Source organism: Ambystoma mexicanum, chromosome 4q, assembly GCF_040938575.1.
Source record: "Ambystoma mexicanum isolate Mex_15411 chromosome 4q, UKY_AmexF1_1, whole genome shotgun sequence".
NCBI lineage: Eukaryota > Metazoa > Chordata > Amphibia > Caudata > Ambystomatidae > Ambystoma > Ambystoma mexicanum.
Genome location: NC_090928.1, coordinates 868,620,153 through 868,646,867, shown reverse-complemented (window position 1 = coordinate 868,646,867; position 26,715 = coordinate 868,620,153). Strand labels below are relative to the sequence as shown.

The 26,715-nt window shown below is 46.6% G+C and overlaps 1 protein-coding gene across 1 annotated transcript in view; it reads left to right on the top strand.

The window, feature by feature from the left end:
* The window catches only part of EPAS1 (endothelial PAS domain protein 1), a 434,103-nt gene that overhangs the window by 181,925 nt on the left and 225,463 nt on the right, over positions 1 to 26,715 (top strand). The window contains exon 2 of the mRNA XM_069608443.1: positions 17,776 to 17,966. Coding sequence (XP_069464544.1) covers positions 17,776 to 17,966 — 191 coding nt within the window. The remainder of the gene's footprint in view (positions 1 to 17,775; positions 17,967 to 26,715) is intronic.

Sequence of the window (26,715 nt, the reverse complement as noted above, 5' to 3'; positions counted from 1 at the left end):
CAACAACATTTTTGCATATCGCCGTTGAATATCTTATTTTAGAAATTGTCGCAAGGTTGGCTTCATGTGGAATGCACATCTGTCGCAGTGGAAAGGACTTGGTGGATCACCTACTCTTTCTCAACTCTCATGCTGGACTTCCTTTGCATCTTGTACTCATGGTGGCCCTGAATCATGCTGTTCCCATCTTCATCTTGTATCCTGGCTTGCAACATTATGTGTTACTACTGACTTCTGCAATTGTATTCACTCTCCACTTTTGCTTCTCCACTCTTTTTGACTGCTTACTGTCTTTTCTCTCCTCCTTTCCCTTCTCCCTTTTCCTATCTCCTCCCCTTACTTTCTTCTATGCACTTACTCTATCAGAATTTTCCCTGGACCTAATATGATAGCAACCTCGTCTGTTTCCTCCACCCTCCCATTACTGTTTTTTTCCTCCCCATCACCCCTCCAGCACTATCTGAAATGCCGTCAGGCATAGTATGATAGTCGCTTGTTTTATTCCTCCCCTCCCTTTCTGCACCCCCCTCCCTCACCTTTTGTTTTTCTCTGGCTCTACCAGAAATGTTGTCAGGCCTAGTACGGTAGTCGCCTGTCTGTTTCCATTTCCTTCCCTCTCTCCCCCTCCCTTCCTTATCTGTGTCTTAGCTCTTGCACTGAAAATTGCGTTAAGCCGAGTACGATAGTTAATTTTACATCCTTACTGTTCATGGCCTGAAAGAATGTGGTTGTATTGTCCCTTGTTCCCTCCCTTGCCTCAAAGCACTTTGAAACACATTGTGTATAGGCGCTATATAAATAAACGATCATATCATACCTTGGGTGCCTTGCGGTGCAGGAGGATCACGGAGCAGATGTTGTCATGATTGTAGGTTGCATGTTAAGCGTTGTAGTGATACGCAGACATGTTTATATCTTTATTTTAAGCTTCCTTGAGCACGGTTGAGTAGCAGTGGTCGAAGTGTACGAAAAGAAGTAGTGGGCGATCCCTGCAGGCCTGTCCCCAAACCCCCACAAACCCCATTGCCAGGCCCATCCCATGCGCAATCCAAAACCCTATGTGCCTGCTATTCAGGGGAACGCTCAGTGCAGTGCACTGAAGTGCTCGTTTCAACTTCTTCCCACACTTTTATTTTAAAATGAAACCATCGGTTTCTTTTTAAAATAGACGTATAGAAACAGTAATTCTTAATTTAAAAAAAAAATAGAAGAGCACTGATCCCAAACGCTCCCACCCACGTGGACCACACCTGAGTAGTCTACAGTGTGTATGTGCCGAGTGAAATGATTGTGATGGGTTGAGTAAGCCTTGATAGTCCAAGGAGTAGCTGCTGTGGTATATGTGACCAGCATATTACCTACTCAAATTCCGACAAGACCAAAACAGTCCTTCCTCCTTCCAACGTCGATAAACTATGCATCATTAAATTGGACGATATTAAGAAATTTCTTGTACAGCGGTACTCAACGGCAGAGCCTGTAGAAGTAAGGGCTATATGTAAACCAAGTTATTGTATTTGGGAGTCCTAAGAGGCCCCACTGTCCCCACTGTCTTCGCCCCATGCTGCCAATTGCCCACCCTACCCTTTTAGCCCCCTGCTCCTTTTTTCTCTGCTTCCCTCGCTGTGTTCTTCACCCAAAGTTTGTAAAGCGCTCTGTTGCTTCCCGAAGCTAGGTCTGCCCTCAATAAATACCCTAATGATAATAACAATAATAAGACCCAGCTTCACAAACTTATTGCTGGGTGCTAAAACAAATGATCAGTTTGCAGAAAAATAGCAAAGCGCATAAGGGTTGCATGGAGTGGACAGGACAGAAAGAAATGTGTTTGTGATATAGTTACATTTGTTGCAAGAGGTAGCATTTTGCTACCTGACTTCATATTAATCATTAGGTGGTGTATTTAAAATGCGTGCATGCAAAACAAAAGACCCCAAACCGGAAAGAGTTTTGCCAAGCTTACAACAAGCCGGCTCTGCAATGCAGTCCCCGCTCCCACTCTCGCTGATTGCTCGCGTTGGGCACAGCTTTGGCCGGGGGAATCGAATCAGTCTAATTGTATCATTTGAGTTTCACTCAATCACTGAAATATTAGGCAATTTGATCTCAAATGTTTTACCAGAAATAGACTATGGGTCTGATTTGCAAAAGCGTTTTGGAATGGCACAACTCATTCAAAAGTACTTTGTAAATCAGGCCCTCTATGTAATAAATCAGTCCTATCCACCATGCCACAATGCTCCCTTGGCCTGATGCATAAAAGCGTTTTACAATGGAGCAATCCCATTGAAAAACACTTTGCAAATCGGGCCCTGTGTGCTCTAACATGCTTCTGGAGGGAATTGGGGCAAGTTTAAACCCTGCCCCCAATCTGCACTAGGGATGGTATTTTGTTAATATTTCCACCGAATGTTGGGGAGGGTTTAACAAAGACAAAGCATTCCTCCAAATTCCCAACATTTGTTAGAATTTCAGGCCTGGGCTGACTACGAGTTTGGGGTGTGTTGTAGGGAGCCCAAGTAATCTGTACATATTCACAGGTTTTCCAACACGTTAGATGGCGACCCGACCCCTCAAAATATTTGGGCAGGTTTGCCCAGGCTTCCCCGGCTTGTGACCTTGTGTAGAGGACCTTCAGAGGTATTGAAATAGGTGCTCACATTAACACTGCTTAAGGGCCTTTTAGTACCTGACAGCACTCATCTTAATATTTGTATATATCCCGTGCTATCCGTCTCATCATGAGCTGTCCTTTTAAAATAGGAGTTCTTTAAAATAACACGTTTTCACCATTCCCACCATACACTTTAAGGCACACTTTGTGGTTTGCCATCTGCTGAACTCGAGGTGTGAATGGTCAGGTGGCCTGACTGCTCAATGTGTTATTGGGACATTTTAAATCTGAGCAATAAGTGAAGGAGGTGATGCATTCACCCTAACCCCCACGGCCCCCCTAAACAGCGCCCATGATAACTGATGATACATTCAGTGATCCCCTGAGCCGAAGCTTTCTGCTTTACAGTGGACGAGAGCACGGTACATCGTTCTATTCCATGTGCTGGACGCGTGGGACTGCACATTCTCCGCCACACCCTGTGGTCATTCTGGATATACTCTCATTCCTTAAGGTAATGCCACCGCGTTAAGGACGCATTGTTTCCAAATGACACTGGAGGATAGCTTCGGGGCAACGCGCTCCTCTTGGAAGCAACACGACGCGGAGCAACACAGGTTTGATCCCTGGGTCCACGTTTAGAAAACCTCTGGGTATTAAGCGCATCATAAATAAACCATTACAATTACTCTGACTTATTATAAATAATTATATAAATAAATATTTCAATTAGTAGGTAATTTGTGATTTCTTTTTGTTTATTACTTTAAAGCTCCTTTTGATGAATGATGTACAGTTGAATCTCCTATTATAGTAGACATTTCAATCTTTACAGTACTATAGACTGTGGGAGGGGTCATTATTGTGACATAATGACCCGCCCAAACGTTGGGGGCTATACGTTGGGGAGGATCATTATTCCAAGCAATCATTACCCGTCTTGAGGTCTATAAGGCTATGAGTGCACACTGGTAATAGCAACATGGGTTCCTGAAATGTAGTTTTAAAGTAGAAAACATTCAATAGTGAGAAAAATAAACACTTAAACTGTGTTAGTAAATTAGTGCTATTATTTTGTAATGTTTTTTTTAAAAGGGTGTTCTTATAAGTTAATCCTTTTAATTGCAAACTTAGCTGAACTGGAATTGTTTCAACATGAGCGTGCACTCGGTGTAATGCAAAAAGAAGACGTTCTTTACAAGAAAGTGAAAGCATTTCACTTGTTTTAGCTTTTTCTTTGGCGTTGAAAATTGGATGTTGCACTGCGAAAAAAGATCCTCATGAGAGAGAGTGTTTTGTTAAAAAAAAAAAATCAAACCTGGAAGTTGCATTGCTGTTTCCCCGTCTGCTTTTGAAGTCAGAGTTTTCTGAAAGCAGTCAATACTAGTAGTTATTGACTGTACTTTCGACCATAACGGCTCCCATGTGCTTTTCTGGCATTTGCCGCTTTCTGCCTGCGTCCCGCTCTCCCGTACCACCTTATCCTCCCCAGCTGGCCTCTCTCTGCCCACCTAAGCTCTGAAATGTCCTTTCCCCATTAGTGCCCATGACCCACCTTTCAACGCTGATGGTCCTGGGCATTTCATATAAATCCTTTTGCTGCGTGGGAGGGAGGGGACTTTACATGCCAGTTAGGGAGCAGGGGCCTGGAACTTGCTTCTCTGGCTGCTGCAGCATGTTGCTTGCTTATAACGTGTCTTACTTTATTTAATGTTACTCAGTTTTACAATCTGGGAAGGATGAAACGCTACGTCCTTCCTTGTGGACCTGGTAAGCAGGTGGAACGCAAATCTCAAGAGCGAGCGGCGCTTTTTCAAAACCCAGTTTTACAGACACAGGAACATGTAGAAACATATTTTGCTGGTGCATTTATAAATCTGATAACGATTATTGAAATAAAAAAGATCTTTCAATTAATATTCTTCTCCTTTTAATTAATGCATTCCTAGGCAGGCGTACTCGCTTACAGGGAGTAACAAAATGTAGTGTATTGTTTTTGCACCATGGCAGTTATTTTCCTACATACAATTAGGCAGAGGTTCTTGGAAATACAGGAACAGTGCAAATTGCTTTCTTGTTTACCCAACAGTGATTATACAAGCACGCACCTTCCCACCCTCCGCCTTCTGGCCTGGGAGTCGGGGATTGCGTAATACTCATGCGTGCTGCGCACGTGCAGGAAGATCCTCCCAGCACGGTGCCACCGGAGCCGCCACCACTTCAACCGAGGCGTCAAAGCCTCGTCATTGAGCCTGAAGACCGCCAGACTGTTTTAGGATCATTTCCTGCATGGTGAAAGCCTCACCAGGGAAATCAGAATTGCGCCTCTTGGCATCCAGGTAAAGCATGAACACAGTTCTTCGTCAGGCTGCTGGGCATGGGAGTGTATGAGCGCCTAGGGCATGCATACCACCATGGCATCTGTAGCGTGCCTTAAACAGCAGCATGGTATATACAAGACCGAGAACAATAAATTGGCATAGAAAATTGGAGAAAAAAAACTTGACAAAGATCATTATAGCGACTAGACTGATAACCTTTGAAATAATTTAAACAAAGCTGTATTAGTTTTTTTTATGTTGATCACTTTTTCTTGGCTGCCTTGGTGGGAGGGGTCTGTGCATCGGAATCTGCGCTCAAAAGCTAAATGTTCTAGCATAAGACCCCCTGGAATCAGCCCACAGCGACAAGCATTCAGTTGCCGCGCAAGGGCCTGAACATTTGCCTATTCAGTGTCAAGCCATGACGGATATCGCAGTAGGCACGCAACTTAACACCCAGCACATGATGCCACCCTCAGACTAAGCAGTGGGTGCCTTGTCGGTGTGACCTGCTGTTCTTACCCATTCGTGCCTCTTTTTGGACTCTTATCAGATATCCTTTGGAGGCCCTTGAACAAGGCTTTGTGTTCACTTGGTGGTATTCTGGAATTGGCGTTTATGATGATTTCTTAGTTCATTTGCTGGAAGCCAGCGCAGACTGGAAAGCGAGCTTAGTGCTCGAGTGCAAAACCGGCATTGGGGACAGAGCCAAGCAGCGAGCTTTGGGGAGACAGTAGGAGCAGGCTCAAAAACTGATCCCTGTTTACATTCTAGAGCTGTGTGGATTGTCACCAAACTGCACAACCTTTTATTTCTAGCCCATCTATTTGCAGACAAATTGCATGTGTCCACATATGATGACAGGTGAGGTAGCAGTGAGAGGAGTGATCCAAATATGATCACTGGTGAGGTAGCAGTGAGAGGAGTGATCCAAATATGATGACAGGTGAGGTAGCAGTGAGAGGAGGGCTCCAAATATGATCACTGGTGAGGTAACAGTGAGAGGATTGATCCAAATATGATCACTGGTGAGGTAGCAGTGAGAGGAGGGCTCCAAATATGATCACTGGTGAGGGAACAGTGAGAGGATTGATCCAAATATGATCACTGGTGAGGTAGCAGTGAGAGGAGGGCTCCAAATATGATCACTGGTGAGGTAACAGTGAGAGGATTGATCCAAATATGATCACTGGTGAGGTAGCAGTGAGAGGAGGGCTCCAAATATGATCACTGGTGAGGTAGCAGTGAGAGGATTGATCCAAATATGATCACTGGTGAGGTAGCAGTGAGAGGAGGGCTCCAAATATGATCACTGGTGAGGTAACAGTGAGAGGATTGATCCAAATATGATCACTGGTGAGGTAGCAGTGAGAGGAGGGCTCCAAATATGATCACTGGTGAGGTAGCAGTGAGAGGATTGATCCAAATATGATCACTGGTGAGGTAGCAGTGAGAGGAGGGCTCCAAATATGATCACTGGTGAGGTAACAGTGAGAGGATTGATCATCCAAATATGATCACTGGTGAGGTAGCAGTGAGAGGAGGGCTCCAAATATGATCACTGGCGAGGTAACAGTGAGAGGATTGATCCAAATATGATCACTGGTGAGGTAGCAGTGAGAGGAGGGCTCCAAATATGATGACAGGTGAGGTAGCAGTGAGAGGAGTGATCCAAATATGATCACTGGTGAGGTAGCAGTGAGAGGAGGGCTCCAAATATGATGACAGGTGAGGTAGCAGTGAGAGGAGTGATCCAAATAGGATCACTGGTGAGGTAGCAGTGAGAGGAGGGCTCCAAATATGATGACTGGTGAGGTAGCAGTGAGAAGAGGGCTCCAAATATGATCACTGGTGAGGTAACAGTGAGAGGATTGATCCAAATATGATCACTGGTGAGGTAGCAGTGAGAGGAGGGCTCCAAATATGATCACTGGTGAGGTAACAGTGAGAGGATTGATCCAAATATGATCACTGGTGAGGTAGCAGTGAGAGGAGGGCTCCAAATATGATCACTGGTGAGGTAACAGTGAGAGGAGGGCTCCAAATATGATCACTGGTGAGGTAGCAGTGAGAGGAGGGCTCCAAATATGATCACTGGTGAGGTAACAGTGAGAGGATTGATCCAAATATGATCACTGGTGAGGTAGCAGTGAGAGGAGGGCTCCAAATATGATCACTGGTGAGGTAACAGTGAGAGGATTGATCCAAATATGATCACTGGTGAGGTAGCAGTGAGAGGAGGGCTCCAAATATGATCACTGGTGAGGTAACAGTGAGAGGAGTGATCCAAATATGATCACTGGTGAGGTAGCAGTGAGAGGAGGGCTCCAAATATGATCACTGGTGAGGTAGCAGTGAGAGGAGGGCTCCAAATATGATCACTGGTGAGGTAACAGTGAGAGGAGGGCTCCAAATATGATCACTGGTGAGGTAACAGTGAGAGGATTGATCCAAATATGATCACTGGTGAGGTAGCAGTGAGAGGAGGGCTCCAAATATGATCACTGGTGAGGTAGCAGTGAGAGGAGGGCTCCAAATATGATCACTGGTGAGGTAACAGTGAGAGGAGTGATCCAAATATGATCACTGGTGAGGTAGCAGTGAGAGGATTGATCCAAATATGATCACTGGTGAGGTAGCAGTGAGAGGAGGGCTCCAAATATGATCACTGGTGAGGTAACAGTGAGAGGAGTGATCCAAATATGATCACTGGTGAGGTAGCAGTGAGAGGAGGGCTCCAAATATGATTACTGGTGAGGTAGCAGTGAGAGGAGGGCTCCAAATATGATCACTGGTGAGGTAGCAGTGAGCGGAGTGCTCCAAATATGATGACCGGTGAGAGGAGTGCTCCAAATATGATGACCGGTGAGGTAGCAGTGAGGGGAGTGCTCCAAATATGATGACCAGTGAGGTAGCCATGAGGGGAGTGCTCCAAATATGATGACCGGTGAGGTAGCCATGAGGGGAGTGCTCCAAATATGATGACCGGTGAGGTAGCAGTGAGAGGAGTGATCCAAATATGATCACTGGTGAGGTTGCAGTGAGAGGAGGGCTCCAAATATGATCACTGGCGAGGTAGCAGTGAGCGGAGTCCTCCAAATATGATGACTGGTGAGGTAGCCATGAAGGGAGTGCTCCAAATATGATGACATGTGAGGTAGCAGTCAGAGGAGTGATCCAAATATGATCACTGGTGAGGTAGCAGTGAGAGGAGGGCTCCAAATATGATGACCGGTGAGGTAGCAGTGAGGCGAGTGCTCCAGATATGATGACCGGTGAGGTAGCAGTGAGACGAGTGCTCCAAATATGATGACCGGTGAGGTAGCAGTGAGAGGAGTGATTCAAATATGATCACTGGTGAGGCATCAGTGAGAGGAGGGCTCCAAATATGATCACTGGTGAGGTAGCAGTGAGCGGAGTGCTCCAAATATGATGACCGGTGAGAGGAGTGCTCCAAATATGATGACCGGTGAGGTAGCCATGAGCGGAGTGCTCCAAATATGATCACCGGTGAGGTAGCAGTGAGAGGAGTGATCCAAATATGATCACTGGTGAGGTTGCAGTGAGAGGAGGGCTCCAAGTATGATCACTGGTGACGTAGCAGTGAGAGGAGGGCTCCAAATATGATCACTGGTGAGGTAGCAGTGAGTGGAGTGCTCCAATTATGATGACCGGTGAGAGGAGTGCTCCAAATATGATGACCGGTGAGGTAGCAGTGAGGCGAGTGCTCCAAATATGATGACCGGTGAGGCAGCCATGAGGGGAGTGCTCCAAATATGATGACCGGTGAGGTAGCAGTGAGAGGAGTGATCCAAATATGATCACTGGTGAGGTAGCAGTGAGTGGAGTGCTCCAATTATGATGACCGGTGAGAGGAGTGCTCCAAATATGATGACCGGTGAGGTAGCCATGAGCGGAGTGCTCCAAATATGATCACCGGTGAGGTAGCAGTGAGAGGAGTGATCCAAATATGATCACTGGTGAGGTTGCAGTGAGAGGAGGGCTCCAAGTATGATCACTGGTGACGTAGCAGTGAGAGGAGGGCTCCAAATATGATCACTGGTGAGGTAGCAGTGAGTGGAGTGCTCCAATTATGATGACCGGTGAGAGGAGTGCTCCAAATATGATGACCGGTGAGGTAGCAGTGAGGCGAGTGCTCCAAATATGATGACCGGTGAGGCAGCCATGAGGGGAGTGCTCCAAATATGATGACCGGTGAGGTAGCAGTGAGAGGAGTGATCCAAATATGATCACTGGTGAGGTAGCAGTGAGTGGAGTGCTCCAATTATGATGACCGGTGAGAGGAGTGCTCCAAATATGATGACCGGTGAGGTAGCAGTGAGGCGAGTGCTCCAAATATGATGACCGGTGAGGCAGCCATGAGGGGAGTGCTCCAAATATGATGACCGGTGAGGTAGCAGTGAGAGGAGTGATCCAAATATGATCACTGGTGAGGTAGCAGTGAGAGGAGGGCTCCAAATATGATCACTGGTGAGGTAGCAGTGAGCAGAGTGCCCCAAATATGATGGCCGGTGAGAGGAGTGCTCCAAATATGATGACCGTTGAGGTAGCCATGAGGGGAGTGCTCCAAATATGATGACCGGTGAGGTAGCAGTGAGAGGAGTGTTCCAAATATGATGACCTGTGAGGTAGCAGGTAGCGGAGTGCTCCAAATATGATGACCGGTGAGAGGAGTGCTCCAAATATGATGACTGGTGAGGTAGCAGTGAGGCGAGTGCTCCAGATATGATGACCGGTCAGGTAGCCATGTGGGGAGTGCTCCAAATATGATGACCGGTGAGGTAGCAGTGAGAGGAGGGCTCCAAAAATGATCACTGGTGAGGTAGCAGTGAGAGGAGTGCTCCAAATATGATGACCGGTGAGAGGAGTGCTCCAAATATGATGACCGGTGAGGTAGCCATAAGGGGAGTGCTCCAAATATGATGACCGGTGAGGTAGCAGTGAGAGGAGTGCTCCAAATATTATGACCGGTGAGGTAGCAGTGAGAGGAGTGTTCCAAATATGATGACCGGTCAGGTAGCAGTGAGAGGAGTGTTCCAAATATGATGACCGGTCAGGTAGCAGTGAGAGGAGTGTTCCAAATATGATGACCGGTGAGGTAGCAGTGAGGGGAGTGCTCCAAATATGATGACCGGTGAGGTAGCAGTGAGGGGAGTGCTCCAAATATGATGACCGGTGAGGTAGCAGTGAGGGTAGTGCTCCAAATATGATGACCGGTGAGGTAGCAGTGAGGGGAGTGCTCCAAATATGATGACCGGTGAGGTAGCAGTGAGGGGAGTGCTCCAAATATGATGACCGGTGAGGTAGCCACTCGCTGCTTGTTGGAACATGTAGGTGATATAGAAGTTGTCTGTCTACATATCCGGCCGAATTTGCAACAAATTTTTTTCAATGGCACTTTCTCATGTGAACACATTTTTGTAAATCAGGCCCTTTGTGTACTGTGGAGGGCTGTCTATGCGAGGCAAGTCAGCAAAAGACTAGAGATGCCATTGCATGCAACACCAGACGTTCTTTTCTTCCATAGTTTTGAAGGGGCCAATGTTAGTATTGTCCAACGCCAGATGATGAAATGCTGAATCACTAATGGTCGGATTTGCACCTATGACCTAAGTGTGATACACATTAGCTGGAACGAGCACATTTGCGATTTGATCCATTTCACCAGCTTAAGATATCAAAGAGGTCACTTTCCTACGTAATCAAGGACATGATCTATCTTTCATGTGAGGCCGTTGTGTGGTGGCATCTGCCAAGGCACTGAATTTCAAACCCACCAGCATCTGAGTGTCGTCCAACACAATGTCATGGTTGACCTGGACCAAGGCAGAAAACCAGTCAGGAACTACATGTGCAATGGAAGCCGTTGACTGCTTGCCCAAGTGTGCCCTTGGGTCCAAAAGACAGCACACTCTCATTTACTCCTTCAACAAGGGGCAAAGGGTATCATTGGGGTTTATGACGATCACCAACTAAATAAAAGAGCAGAATTCTTGCCCTCAAGAACAAAACGTGTTCCGATTTTTTCAGAAAGCAACAATAATGGAACTTCACATGCATTGTTCGAGGGTGGTTATAGTAGGAGCCATTATAATTGTCACCCTATTGAGGATGCAGTGCAAAGTGGAAGTATAGGGTCTAAGGCTTGTAGTGCGCCCCCTTTTCCTGGATGATAGTCCTACATCTCAGGCCAGGCATCTTCTACACCTTTTTAATGCAGGCTGCTGCCTACTATGCCCAAGATGGCATGGTTCTGTATCAAGTAAAAGGGGGGGAAGGACGCATCAACGAATTGCCTCTTCTTGTCTCCAAAAAGGGCTCTTATTACTTAGAAACTGAAAATGGTCATTATAGTGATGACTTCCAGGGTGTTGTCTGGTGATATTTTGTTGAATACTCCTAAGCTTCTGGGCAATACACCTTCTAACTAGAAGTCATCGATGACATGATACCATCTGTGGTGCAAATGTCTTTCTGTAGGGATCTGAACACTGATTCAATGCACCTTGGCCTACTATTTATAATTGAGCAGTCGACCGTCTGCAGAGTGCAGAATAATAAATAAATGGTGCATAGAGGTCCACAACCATACTGCTCAGTCTTAGGAGACAGCCATGCTGCCTCTGTCCTAGATTTACACCAAGGCTATAGCTATAATTGAGTTTCCAGCAGTGCCTAGGACATTTGGAAATACAACTCAGCCTGGAGTGGAAAACACAGGAATCCGCTAAACTGTGTTCCCTACAATTTCAGATATAAGCCTCAAAATTGTAAGAAAGTACTGCAAGGGTGGATTCCTTTAATGGCGGTCCAGTTTTTGCATTGTTCGCCCCTCTTGTGTTTTCACTAACTCAATTAAATGGATCCACTTTCTCAAAACGATCTGAGACTATTTTCGCCAGGGGATACCTCCACTAGGGTCTTGTTGTGGCTGATGATATTATGGATAGGGATCGTTTCTATGGGGATATTAAGTGGGGTGGGGGGTGCCTGATGTTTGAGGCTGAAGAAAGTAGACTGAGCATCTCCATGGTCCCTGCTATTCCCCTTGCGGGTTCCGCTGACCTAGATCTGTGCTGGAATCCCAGACCTTGAAAATACAATGACAAATGGCATTGTATTTTCCCTTGTTCCCTTGCTTGCCTTGAAGCGCTTTGAAACACATTGTGTATAAGCGCTACATAAATAAACTATCATATGTCATATAGTTCATAGTTCACGGGTAGCCATTAGTGCTCAGCAGAGCGTGGACAATGTCTACATTCTCTCAATTGCCCACATTATCTAAACCTCTTCTGTTCATGGGGGAGTTTTCTGGAGGTCAACCACACATTAGCCAAGGCATTGCTTTCAAGTGCTTAAACATAGATATTACATCCTAGGACCACCTACACATTTAGGCTAAAAATAAAATGTACTTATTCTGCATGCAGTGCTGCAGGCATATTTTCTTTCATATTCAACCCAAAAGCAGTTCAACGTACATGGGGCGAATGTGCTTCGTGCGGCTTTAAGCAAAGGCCATTGAGAGGCCAATGCTACCAGTGATACAGAGAGAGTATCAGCACAGACAGGTGGACAGAAACCTGAGACCTGCAATCAGTAAAAAAATACCTGCCACCGGCCCCAGATGAAAGCCGATGGGTGTACCGATTTATGGCACGGAAGCCAACAGGCTGGGCGGCCATTTTGTGACGTTTCTCCAGGGACGCATCTTTGGGAGCAGTCCACAAGCACTTTAAATAGACATTTTACATTCATAATTATTTCTGGGAACACATACTCGCTGCACCCAGTTCATTCGAATGCCTATTGTACATATAATGATATAGTAGACACACTTTAACCCTCGCAAGCATACGTAGCATTATAAGCACACCCACATAAAAACACCTTCAACTACAGGTATGTATCAGAGATGGTCATTTTAGAAGCAAGCAAGAGCGTGATGTTCATGACATGTGTGTCTTGTTTTCTGAGAATAAAAACGCGCAACTTTGACTCACACTCGTCACGTGCCTGTAAATGGCCCGGTATGCCCCATCATTTGAGGGTTTGTGCCTTAAAAGTGTAGAAGGCATAGCAAAAGTGAAACATGTTCAGTGCCATCATGCATTCGAGTATGGTCATTTGAATTTCCGCTTGAAAAAAATCACGATGCTGCACTGGTATCAAAACGCTACCCTATGAGCGGTTTCATCGCAGTGAAAGGCAGTAAGGAGGGACTCAATGAGCATGAAAATAATATCTGAAACATCAGTAAATCATGAATTCTTCGTAGTCGGTAAAAGGAAGCAAGCAAAGGGGGGGGGGCTATTAATATTGTGTACCTCAATTTAGGATCCAAGTGATCCTGCTATTTCGCCGGGCTGCAGTACATTGGAATTGCCTGTCGTGGAAAACAGGGGGCCTCATACTGGAATGGCTGGCAGTGCACCCGGAAGTGAAACATGGAAAACACTACCGCAGGTAAACTGCCCCATTACAGAAGGGCAAAATATCTCTTGAAAGTCGGTAACTCCAGCTGACAATAAGGTCCCAGAATGTGACGTGTTCATTATTCGTTGTGACGCAAGTCAAGCAATGATGGTTGTCGTTTTTTCTGCATTCGCACAATCTCTGCTCTTAACCGGTGCAGGGGCCACGGTCGGGCCGGTTTTGGCCACGTTTGATAGAGGTTGCCCCCTGTTTACAGGGCTGCAGAAAATGCTGGTGCTAACCAACCGATGGCAGTCATTGCTGCCAGTCATGTTTAGTACTGCAGGTAATGTTGTACACCTGGTGGCACGGCAGGATGCATACGCCGTTCTCTTTAATACCAGGCAAAGTGGGGCACTTGGTTCCGGATAAGGCCCAGTGCCTACCCGCAATGCTCGATAATGCCATTCAAGTACTGATTGACTTGAAGAAGTGCTGACATCTAACACTGTTATATCGGCGCACTCCATCCGCCCTCCCCCTCCCCACGCCCCCTGTGTTATTCCAAGGCATGGTGACTGGTAGACGCCTTGATATGGACGATCAGGCCAACTCCTGCCTTCCCAAAAGCTCATTTTCCTTGTGTGCGCCGTGATCCTGCACCCTCCTTCCCCTGTGCTAAACAGCGGCAGAGTTCTGCAGGAAGCCGGCCGAGCAGGTCCGATGAGGTACCCGCATGTGCCAGCATTCCGGGCTTGAAGGTACTTGCACTATGCCGCCCTGGGACACCACAGCGCGGCAGAGCAGACTAGAAAAGAATGTCCCGATTTACAAAAGTGTTTTTCAATGGGATTGCGTCACTGTAAACCACTTCAGGCCGGAAGTGTTTTATGCTGTGCCCTACCAACGTGTGGTTCGTCGGATTGTTTTATAGCTACTCCTGTTCCGAACCGGTGTGGCAGGAGGTGCAAAAGGCGTCGCATTCTCTGACATGGGTTCAATCACGGGGCCAGACAGGGCCTATGTGGAACAAGGTTTTATGAAGCAACAACTGTTGGGATGGATAGTTTTAGATGACCGATATGTGATGTTTCATGATTCCCTCCTTTATGCTTGTGCTTCTGGCATTGCTATTGCAAAAAGCTAGACCTCTTGTACCTGCCTAGATGCCATGTGTTGCGTTTAATGGCAATAGTCCTGGATGTCCAGGTTTGGAACAATAGGGTTTGTTTTGCTTTTCATCTTGTGTGCGTGTCCCTGTTTTGTGTTAAGTGTTGAACGTTATTTCTGTAGGCATGGCATGACGTTTCCCTCTGCAACTCATCCAGAACAGAACTGCGAGACTTGTCCTTGGCCTCAAGCCCAGGGACCGTATCTCTCCAGGACTGAAATCTCTACACTGGCTCCCAGTGGCTGCGAGGATAAAGTTCAAAACCCTCTGCATTGTCCACAAGGCCTTCTGGGGCCTTGGTCCTAAATACCTTCAACTCTCTCTTCCCAAATATCTTCCTTCCCGAGCCCTTCGCTCATCCGCCTCCAATTCCCTTAGGGTCAGCCGCTTCTCGAAGCAACGAGCTGGGGGTAGATCTCTCTCCGCGGCAGGGGCCTCCCTCTGGAACAGCCTTCCTGCCTCCCTGAAACTTGAGGAGAACCATCTCCGGTTCCGGAAGCACCTCCAAACCTTCCTCTTTGCTTCTGCTTTCTCTCTCCCTCTCCCCTGCTGAACAGCTAATATTCTTCACTGAAACTGCACTGACTCTGCAACTGGACCACTCTTAACGGCCTCGGTCCTGGGCCCAGCCACTCTCCACTTGCACTGATGCCCTGGAACCCCTCTGCACTGCGGGACTGTCTCTGTATCCCTACAGCCCCCCCCCTTTTCCAGCACTTGTTCTGCACTTACCTTGCACTTGCCACCTGCTGGCCCTATTTATTTATTACTTTACGCCACTTACCTTGTACTGCACTTCCCCCCCTCCCCTTCCCTTTGCACTTTTCCCCCTCCCCCACCCCTGCACTTGCGCGATGTGAATGATACCTGGCCTAGTAGGATCGTTGTCTGTCTCCCCTTGTTCCTCCCCTCCCTGCCTTGTCGCGCCTTGAAACACCTGTGTATAGGCGCGTTACAAATGCCATATCATATCATATCATATCATAACTTGATGCTGTACTTCACACATGACAGCCTAAACCTTTTGTATTTGCCAATGCTTGGTTTCAGTTATTTACAGGGGGAGAGGGGCTGTAATGTTGTTGGCCTGGGGGGGGCCCATGGTGGCGCTTGACATGCTCCGCCCAATCCATCTCCAATCGTGCCCTGTTCCCTCAGTGTAGCATTTATCTGTAGATGCACTCTAGAACAATTATTTGCGGAATCCCTTATCTAACTGGTATTTCCATTTCTATCATTATATCTTGCTGTTATTGTCATTTATATGATATGGTATTTGTAACGCGCCTATACACAAGTGTTTCAAGACACAACGAGGCAAGGAAGGGGGAAGAGAGAGGGGACAGAGGCAACGATCTTACTAGGTCAAGTGACATTGAGATTGCGCAAGTGCAGGAGAGGGGCGAGGGGAAAAATTGCCATGGGGAAGGCTAAAGAAGTGCGGCCAGCAGGTGGCAGGTGCAAGGTTAAGGGCAGACAGCAGGTGTCCAAAAGTTCAGGTGGCGGGACTGTAGGGTTACAGATACAAACGCAAGTGCAAGGCTTGCCGGGAGGCAGTGCAGGTGTGCAACTGGGCAGGCAGGGACCTGGGTCCGGATCGGAGGGTAGCCAGGTAACCAGTGCAGTATCAGACAGGAAATGAGTAGGGGAGAGGAAGAGAGAAAGCAGAAGCAAAGAGGAAGGTCTTGAGGTGCTTCCGGAAACAGAGATGTTTCTCCTCAAGTTTCTTAGCGGCAGAGAGGCTGTTCCAGAGGGAGGTCCCAGCCAAAGAAAGAGGTATACCACCCACTTGTTGCTTGGAGAAGCAACTGACCCTGAGTGAGTTGGAGGTGGAGGTGCCAAGAGCTAGAGTAGTAAGGTATTTGCGAAGAGAGAGTTGGAGGCATTAAGGACCCAGGCCCCAAAAGGCCTTGTGGGCAATGCAGAGGGTCTTGTACTTAATCTTTGCAGCCACTGGGAGCCAATGCAGAGATTTCAGTGCTGGAGAGATACGATCTCTGGGATTGAGGCCAAGGACAAGTCTTGCAGTCTTGTTCTGAATGAGTTGCAGAGGGCAGAGAGTAGAAGAGAGTAGAAGCAGGCAGATTTAGAAAGAGGCTGTTGCAGTTGTCCAGCCTAGAGAGAACCAGAGCTCTAGAGACGGTGAGCTTCTGGGGGAAGGGGAGGAAATGAAGAATACCTCTGAGTAGGTGCAATTGGTAGTTAGACTTCTTAGAGACATCAGAGATGTGAGGAAAAAAGCAGAGTGTGGAGTTGAAGATGACCCAGAGGTTCTTAGCCTCAAAGGTGGGAACAGGAAGAGGGTCAAGTTAGGCCAGCCAAAGAGTGACGGGAAAGGATGGTGCAGTTGTGCCGATGAGGAGAATCTCAGTATTACTAGCATTAAGGCAGAGATCGTTGGCAGCACACCACTCCTGGATAGCAGACAGACAGCCAAAGATGAGAGAAGGAGAAGAGGTGGCAAAGATGACCCTGAAAATGAGCTGAATGTCGTCTGCATAGCACTGAAAGTTGGAGCAGAGAGCAGCAATGTGGTGTCCGGTATTGGTTGAACAGCCAGCGAGAGAAGTTAGACCCCTGGGGAACACCACAGGTAGAGAGTGAGATAGAGGAAAGGGAGGACCTAAGTTGGACCTGGGAGGGTCCATCAGAGAGGAACTAGGTCAGCTAAGCCAGGGCCTGATCGGTGATACCCAGGTTATCACAGAGACGATTGACCAGGATGGCATGGTTGACCATGTCAAAGGCAGAAGAGAGATCAAGTAAGATGAGGACAGAGGGGAGATTAGAATCAAGGTTAGAGAGCAGGTCTTCACACATGTTCAGGAGAGCAGTTTCTGTGCTTCTGGCTGCTCTGAAGCCAGACTGATGGTCATGAGACAACCAACAGATTCAGTGTGAAGATTAAGCTGGGAGATGGCCCATCTTAATTAGTCATTTGCTGACTTCACTTATGTGCAATGGTTTTCTTTGTGACTCTGCTGTAAACCCATTTATGTTGGATGTTCGGCTCATGTTACAGTCAGTAAGGGCTTTAAAATAGCTGGACCAATAGCAGCCCAAAGAATGAATCATTCAATCCCATATTTTTCTTTAACTGTAAAGGTTTTGCTTCTTTCATTTTATGAAAAATGTGTCTCAATAACTTTGCGAAAATCTTCATTTAATATGCATTCGTGGGTTTGCCTTGCAGGAGATGTTAATCCCACCTCTCATATATGTCATTACAGGAATAATTCTGATAGGAGGAAGGAGAAATCTCGTGATGCCGCCCGGTGTAGGCGCAGCAAGGAGACGGAAGTCTTCTATGAGCTGGCGCATCAGCTGCCTCTGCCGCACAGCGTGAGCGCACACCTGGACAAGGCATCTATTATGCGTCTGACAATCAGCTTCCTACGGACCCACAAACTGTTGTCCTCAGGTGAGTACAAGGACTTAAATACGTCAGGTTAATTTCCATTAGCAGCAATGGCAGCTGGTGATTTTTTAAATTGAAGGATTGTAAATATTTCAAACAAATATGCCAGAGAGATCAAGCACAGCGGGGGAAACTGTAACAACCAAGATCGGTTTGGGTGGATTCTCCCCCAAGAAAATATATTTAGTAATGGGTTGACATTATGCATTTTACAGCACAATCTCTGTGAACAATTGGGTTAAAAGCTAGACCATTTGCAATTGGTTTTGTTGTGTAACTTATGAAACATTCTAATAGCTGCAAGTCACAAACAGTGCACAGGAGCCTTTCCCAAACCATTTTTATGATGCCTTTGCCTGCAATAGATGCCAGTATAAAAAACATGTTTGCCCTGGCCCTGGCCATATTTTCCCATGCTTGCTGGACCAATATGTTCAGGAAATATCCAGTATTCCCATATAAGAATATAATCATGTTTGCTTTGCACATAATGCCATTAATGATATTATAAGAAAACATGTCAACAGTGGTTCTGCTAATATATGACAGTACCCCATGTAAAAACAAATGGCGGTTGACTCTGTACATGTTTTCATATTGTGGCATGGCATTTTTAATTGCAAACTGGCTTCACCAATATAGGCCAGTGTAGACACATAATAAAACGTATTGTGTTTGCTTTACACTTGATGCTCTTTAAACAATGTGTCGGGGGGAAATTCTCCCGGGGTCGGCTGGGCCGTTCGCGGACCTCCGGGCAGGGAGGCCCCAACTCCTCCCGTATATCCCAAAAAATGAGTATGAGGCACACGCAAGAAGCAAGGTGATTCTGCTGTTTATTAAACAAAACGGCAGGGATGGGTCAAGGATCGTACGCGTCCGTCCTGACACTCTCTTCTCAATCGTGGGGCTCGCAGGCCCTTTTTACCTTAGTATGACGCGCTACTTGCGTCACCTGGGAAAGTTATCAAAAAACCTATCGCCACTCTGGATTGGTTCCTCGAGTGGTAGGGTTAGTATAGCATACGTATAGAGAACGTTGTTAGTGGTTGAGGGTCAGTCAGGTGGTATACTTGGGTTGTCCCTTCAATTTGATACATGAAAATTGTTACATGAAGACCCCTGAGGATTGGCTAATGTTAATGGCGTCCGTGATAAGAGCCTCATGTTCTGATTGGTCCACTCGCGAGCCCGCCAGTCTGGGACCATCGCTGTTCCCAGCTCGCGGTGCACCTGTCATTTGCAACAATGTATCACTATGGGTATGTTTAGACAATGTGAGGATTTATTCATATGCTGGAAGGCAGACTACTCCCACTGCCGCAGATGTCCATTGAGTCGCTTAATTGTATCTGCCTGTGTCTTAAAACGTGGGATCCAGGCGCCTCCCTCCTCCTGGGCCTGGCACCCTGTCAGGTTTGGCTTGGTCACGTGAGGAGAGACCGTGGTTGAGGCAGAATTCTGCACATTTAATATTGCATTTTCCACTGTGTGCCTGGCTTAATTTGCAGGTGTGACCTTGGCGTCGGCTTGCGGCATGCGAGTTTGCAACATTGTGCCCTTGACTGTCTGCTTTCGCCGGGCTCATTCTGCAGGGTCAGCAACTGTACTCTTGCTCGTTCAATGTTCAGGGAGGCTTTGCTTGCGGCCTACTTGGGCCTGGTGCATAGGTGGAGACGTTTGATGCACGGCGCTTTAGGTTATGGTATCATATTGCTTTATCCCCAGTATCATGTCTTCGTTATATTTCTCATTGTAATGCATGGGTTTAGAAGAAGCGCGAGCAAGCATTTTAGATGAGTTCATTGTGCGTCTTGCATTTCTGCATTTTGAAAAACCTATGTGAAAAATAATAAAGATGCGCGTCAGTGGGTGTGTCCGTCACCTACGTCATAGCACTGAATATGTTCTTCGTGTGGATTGGTGTGGGAGTGTCCAGTGTGCATGTTTGCACAGGTGTGCTGACCGTTGGCTAGGTTGTCATGGCATCTCTAACGATGTGTTCATTTACTGTTGAATGGTTCAGTCAAGTTCATCCATGCCGCAGGTGTCGACATGGGCAGGGCAGGCTGGTGGGCACATCCGTATGTTCCTGTACCAGGGTATCTGGTCATCTGGTAGATGGGCAAACTCCTCTCGTGGCGGGTGTCTGGGCCGCGATCCTCTAGGCCAGGGGTGTGAGGGGATTGGTGGGAGCCTTTTGTTCCATTCTCCCACTTCAGTCCCCCCTCTGGTCGACTTGTCGACCACAAACATATCCTTTTCCTTATCTCCTCTCACTCTCCATATTTTAGTTACTCCTCCAAAATGTCCATAGTGGTTGACATGGTCTTCAAATGACCAATACATATATACACAGGTTCCTCCAGGTGTGCAGTATACCCATTTCCCTATGTAGCTCCTTGGGTTTCTTGGGTTTTCGAGCTTCACAGATGGTGGGTCCAGGTGGTTGGTGATGATCTGTTTGTGCAGTTTTTCTCTCTCTTTTATTATTGTGCCTGTGTGCTGGCCATCATCTGCCGGCATCAAGGGGTGCATACCAACCATTTCAATCATTTTATCTGTGGTGCGTGCCTTCCGGGCCTTCCAAAATCTAATTATGATCAGTGCAGCTCCAGCCAGTATTATGCATCCAACTATAATCTTCAGTCCGTCCGACAGCCAAGATGGCATCCATGACCATAATAGTGAAAACCAGCTGTCATCCTTCTTCACTCCTTTACTTTCATCCATCATTTCGGAGTGCATCTGGGCCAGTTGTGATACTGCTTCTGTCAGTGTACCATTGTCAGCATCGTTAGCAGGAATGAATGTGCAGCATGATTGTCCTATCTTTGCGCAAACTCCTCCTTCCATTGCTGTGAGGAGGTCCAGTACATATCTGTTCTGTAGTGCTACCATCCTCACTGCTCGCAGTTCCTCTTTTATTGCGTTGAATCCATTTACTGTAGAATTGTCATCATTAGTTCCCATCGAGGTATCTGGAGCCATTTTGCGTTTGCGTAAGCTTGTAGTCCCGGATGTATTATTGAGGAGAAGAACATTGCTGCTCTGCTGAATAGTCTGTGTTCTGGTGGGATTGAAGTGAGTGCTGTTTCTGACCTTCCCCATAGGTAGTTTCCTGTCAGAGGTTCTCCTTGTCTTTTCTTTCTATTCAGGACAGTGTTGTTGCTGTTGTTTTGGTTCTCTGGCCCCTTCTGAGGTTGTACAAATCTCTTCTTCCTCTTGTTTCCTTCATCCATTTTAGGGAAGTTCGCCACGTTCACATGTTTCTGGGGCACCACTAGTGATGGTACATTAACGTGTACCATTGTGCAAACACCATTCCACAGAGGGGGCAGTGTGTGGTATGCCTTGTCTCCGCAGGCCCAGTAATGGTCCATTAATACTGCTGTTCCTGCTCCCCCCTCAGGTAACTCCATCACGCTTGCACAGTTGGTGTTGTATCCCACGTCCACTTCTCCTCTATGTTGGTAGCATACTTTAGGTGCAGACAACGGCAGTATTGTTATTGGGTCTTCATCCTTCTCTATCCACGTTAGCATGGGTACGTACTTGACCCAAGTCATCCAACATCTGTCATTGTGTTCAGCAATAGTTGTAATATTTTCTCTCGTTACCATGTTGCTGCCAACCACTCCTGTGTCCCATTTGTTGTCCAGGTACACCTTCCCTGTTATTGTTATCAGTGGTCTTTCCCAACATCCATGTTTACCAGGAACTTCAGTGGCGTACTAATCACATGGTAGGTATTGTAGTGTTACTTTCTTTGTTTCTCCTTTTTCAGGGCCACTTGTCATGTATCTGAATGCTTCAGCATGCAAACTGGGCTTGTGGTAACTCAAATAAGTCTTGAGGAAGTTGTTTTCGTATGGATATGTGTCTCGCGTTTTCCATACCAGGTGCACCACCGTCCCTTGAAATCTCCCTCTCGTTTGGAACAGTGCCAAGTATACTATACATCGTGCTGTCTTCATCTATTTCCGTGGCAACGAAAGTTTGAGAAGCGCTCATGGCGTATGGGATCAATGAGCAGATTTAGCAGCTGTCTTCTGTTGTCTGCTTACCTATTTGGGTCATGTGTTGGTACCACATGTTGTTCGAGACGTGTGCTGAATCTTGTATGTAGTTGTCAATACCTTTATTGTCTGAGTATGTGCTGCATTTAACTCTATTTCCCTTGTGTGGAATTTTGCTAGTACCACCTGACGTAACACCTGTTGCGGCCGCGGGTGGGGGTATATTAGGTTTGGGTGCAGCCAAAATATTGATAGCATAACTTTTCTGCCATACAGAGGCAGCCAAAAACCCGGTGATCATCAAAATCCCTATCATCTTTATTACAGAGGCTAGTCTCACCGGCATTTTGCTCTTACCTTGCTGCAGTCCGGCAGCTTATTCTTGCAACGTTAAAGTTGCCCGCCTGAAAATTCTCAATATGCTTGTTATTAGTGTTAGTTGTTGTTTTCAAGCTCTCCCTATCAAGTAGTCGTTCAGTGCCCAGGCGAAGAGTTGTTCCCACGCCAATCTAAGCGATCTATCTCTTAGGGCAGGCAAGTGTTGGTGAAGATGGGGCATTGATTGTTCTATGGCCAAGAGAAATGCTGTGTAGTAGACACGCACCCTCCTTCTTTTCAGGTACTTTGGCCTTTTTATGTGATAGACAAATTGGTGTGATAGCTCTTCAGGGTAGTTATCGTCTGGGGGTAGCATCTACTCCTGGGCAATGAACTTTTTTAGTTATCTGTTTTCTTTAGCAATACAATAATACGCGGTACCTGCATGTGCGAGAAAGAAAAAAGAGAACATTCAAGTGTTTACATGTGTATATGTGCAAAACAATGTCCTTCAGTTGGGTGATTACTGCAGTGGGTAGGGGGTTGAAGGGCAGAGGGTTTGGGGCTCAACTGGCGGAAGTCTGTTTACTCTTTGATCGTGTGACCATGGGGTGGGCGGTATGGGAATTACCCCTTTCTATGTCAGTAGTTGTCTCTGGGGAATCTGGGGGGTGGTAGGGTATGGAGACACTTAGGTCGTCAGCTGTGGTAGAAGTCTCTTCCTCCGTGGGTGATGCTGTTGCTGTTCTTCCAATGGCCCTGTCGGTGACGCTAGGGCGGGTCTGGAGTTTGCAGATCTTTACGTCGTGTAGGTGATTCCAAGCACGTTTGTCCTGCAACTTTACTGCTCTCGTAGATACCTCCTCTACCAGGTGGGGGCCAGTGAAGCGTGGGATGTTCCACTTTCTGTTGAAATTGCGGAGTAGCACCTGGTCACCTTTAGCAATTTTGCACAGTTTTTCCTTTTCCAATTCCTTATCCGCGTCTTCTTGTTGATCACTCTTAGACCCGCCCCGCGTGCGCTCGAGCTGTTGAGACACAAACACTACACTAGTAATCAAATAAGACACATATTGGTACATTTCATCACCAAGAACAGTTGCAGTGTTTTCATAATCTGTTAATGCTCTTGATGTTGGCATTAGAGGAAGGCGCATTTGACGTCCGGTCACCACCTCGTGAGGAGTGAGGTGGTGGTCGGAGCCTGGTCTATTCCTCAGCTCAAATAGAGCTAGTGGAAGGCAGTACAACCAACTCTTCTTTGTAGTTTGCTGTATCTTTGCAATTGCCTCCTTCAGTAGGCCATTCAGGCGTTCGCATACACCGTTGGCCTGCGGGTGATATGCACATGCAAATTTATGCTTGATGTTCAGTAAGGATGTGATGTGCTGGAACATTTCATTAGCGAAATGCGGACCATTATCCGACCGCATTACCTCGCACACTCCCCACCTGGGGAAAACCTCCCTCACTAGAAATTTAGCTGCTCTAAATGCATCTGGGTGTGAGCAGGGTCCTGCCTCAATCCACCTGGAGAATGGGCATACTACTACAATCATATACCTATTTCCTTGACATACGTTGATCATATCAACATAATCAATATGGATGTGTAGGAAGGGTCCCTCTGGCTGGGGTATAGTACCTTTTATCACTTTCAGCGTGTGACCGGCCGTGAACTGTTGACATGTGAGACAATTGCTGATAAAATTTGTCACATGACTCGGGACAGAACCAATCTTCCCTAATTCGTGCTGCAATAACTTCCTTGCCTGTGTGGGCTGGGTGGTGGAGTTGGCTCAGGGCGGTGTTCAATAGTGCCAATGGCATTACCATCTTTCCAGTGTTACCCTGGCGCCATAGTGCGTCAGTTGGTGACATTGTACATCCTCTTTTTACCCATATTTCTTTTTCTGCCATTGGTGCAGCCGCTTGTAGCTCCATTATCTGTGTGGCAGGGAGATGGGTGTACCCCTCTCTTATCAACATCTCCTTAGCTATCGCCCTCCCTCTCCCTCTCTCTAACTCTGGGGGGTTCCATACCTCACCAAAATATGCAGCATACTTCGCATGTGCGTCTGCTGCTGCATTTCCTTTTGAGATATGATCTTCTCCATTAGTGTGTGCGGGTCATTTGACCAAAGCTAACTCTTGGGGGTCATTTATTACTTCAATTAGTTCAGCTAATAAGAGAGCATGTTGCACTGGGGTGCCGTCAGCTGTCCTAAACCCTCTTCACCTCCATTTGGACAATCCTGAGTGGACAGTAGACGTGACATATGTGCTGTCAGAATATATAGTCACTCTTTTGTCAAAGCTTTTCTTCAATGCCAAGATCAGTGCAACCAATTCAGCTGCTTGAGCGGAGTAATGCTGTGGTAATTGTACGCATTTCACCGCCACACACACCGGTTCCTCTGTCATTTTTACCACTGCTGCCCCAGTTCTCCTTATCCCATCACTTTGGTCTATTGTTGATGACCCATCAATGAACAAGAGTTCTCCTCCATCTAGTGCGTCCTCTTCAACTTTTCTAGTACATGAGTACATTTCGGTAGTCTGTGTACAATCATGTGCATAGTCTCCTTCCTCAATTACTTCTGCTATAAACCTTGCAGGATTAACTGTGCTGCATCTAACAATTGATAATTCTGGTCTAGATAAGATGATCTCATAACCCGACGCCCTCTGCGTGGTTAGTGTGGACTTAGGCTTGTTCAATATTGCAAATAGTGCATGTTCCACAAATAGTGTGGTTGGGCACCCCATTGTTATTGATGATGCTTTCTCTACTGCAAAGGCAGCTGCGTCGAGACCTTGTTCGCAAGGGAAATGTCCTAACATCACAGGATCCAAGTGGCCACTGTAAAACGCTACTGGTTTGTAACCCATGCTTGTTTTTTGAGCCAACACTGCTTTCATTACTGCTGAGTCGCAATGTGAAAATATAAAGAATTGTCGTTCATAATCTGGGGTGGCCAGTACCGGAGCAGTTGATATTGCATCTTTCAGTTCATCAAAGGCCTCTTTCATTTCTATTGTCCACCCCAATTTTTTCTCCCCTTTGTTAGCTTCTTTTAATGCCTCAAGTAGGGGTCCTATGTATAAGCTGTAATCAAATACCCAGGCCCTACAGTAGTTGCACAGTCCCAGGAACTGCTGCAGTTCCCTCACTGTTTGTGGCAGCGGCGTTTTTGATATGGCCTGTGCTCTTTGTGGTGCAATCTTTCTTCCGTATTGGGATATGAGCTGACCAATGTAAAGTACCTGTTCCTGACAGTACTGTAACTTTTCCTTGTCTACCTTGTAACCCTTTTCAGCCAATATTGTCAGCATCTTCAATGAGTCCTCTCTGCATCTTTTTTCGCTTGTGCTGCAAATTATTATGTCATCAACATACTGCAACACTGTGCTTTCCACTTCAATGTTACCCAAGTCCATCTGTATTACTCTGTTGAAAATTGAGGGTGACTCGCAGTACCCTTGTGGCAATCTGGTGTGTTTCCATTTTGTGTTTCTGTACGTGAAGCTCGTCAGATCTTGTGAGTCTGGGTGCAGGGGTATTGAGAAAAAGGCATTTTTAAGGTCTATCACTGTAAATCGTGATGCCTCTGCTGGAATGCCACACAATATTGTGGCCGGGTTTGCTGCTATGGGGTATTCTGCTTCCACTATGTTGTTCAAGGGCCTGAGGTCCTGGATGAAGCGCCAAGACCCGCCTTTAGCTTTGCGCACTGGGTATACAGCTGTGTTACATGGTGATTCTGATGGTACCAATATGCCATTATTTATAAGGGCCGTTATTGTTTCATATATGCCCTCATCTGCCTCTTTTGATAGTGGGTACTGCTTCACTCTGGGGAGTATTGCACCTTTTTTCAATTTTATTCTTACTCCCCCTATACTTTTTATGCACCCAACGTCATAGGGACTAGTAGTCCATAATGATGTTGGTACCTTTGCCATATCCTCCTCAAAGAAGGGAACTGGGGTGGATGTGGGTGCTTCAAGTGCCATCGCGATTTTCTGTGCCACTTGTTTGTATGTCACTCTTAGCCATATTTCTACACTCATCATAAATACCATTTCACCTTCTTCCTTTTCTTCTGAGAAGAGCTCCTCGTATGACACCTGGGTGAGCCTACATCCCTCTGCTAGGGCTATCACTGCCCTCCATGCTCTTCCTTCTCTGTCTTGGGCATGTACTGCGATGTAATCAGCAGTTGCTATAATGCTCTCTATGTTCACTGAAATCACCTTTCCTTCTGGTTCATTGGCTGGTGTTTCTGGTCTAAACAAATAGGCTGCTGGCCTCCTCCAGATCTTTCCTTCTATCCCTGACATCTATGCATGCAAATGCCATGTCTGTCCCGTACTGGAACAGTTCACCATCTACTGGCTCAGCCCTAATCACT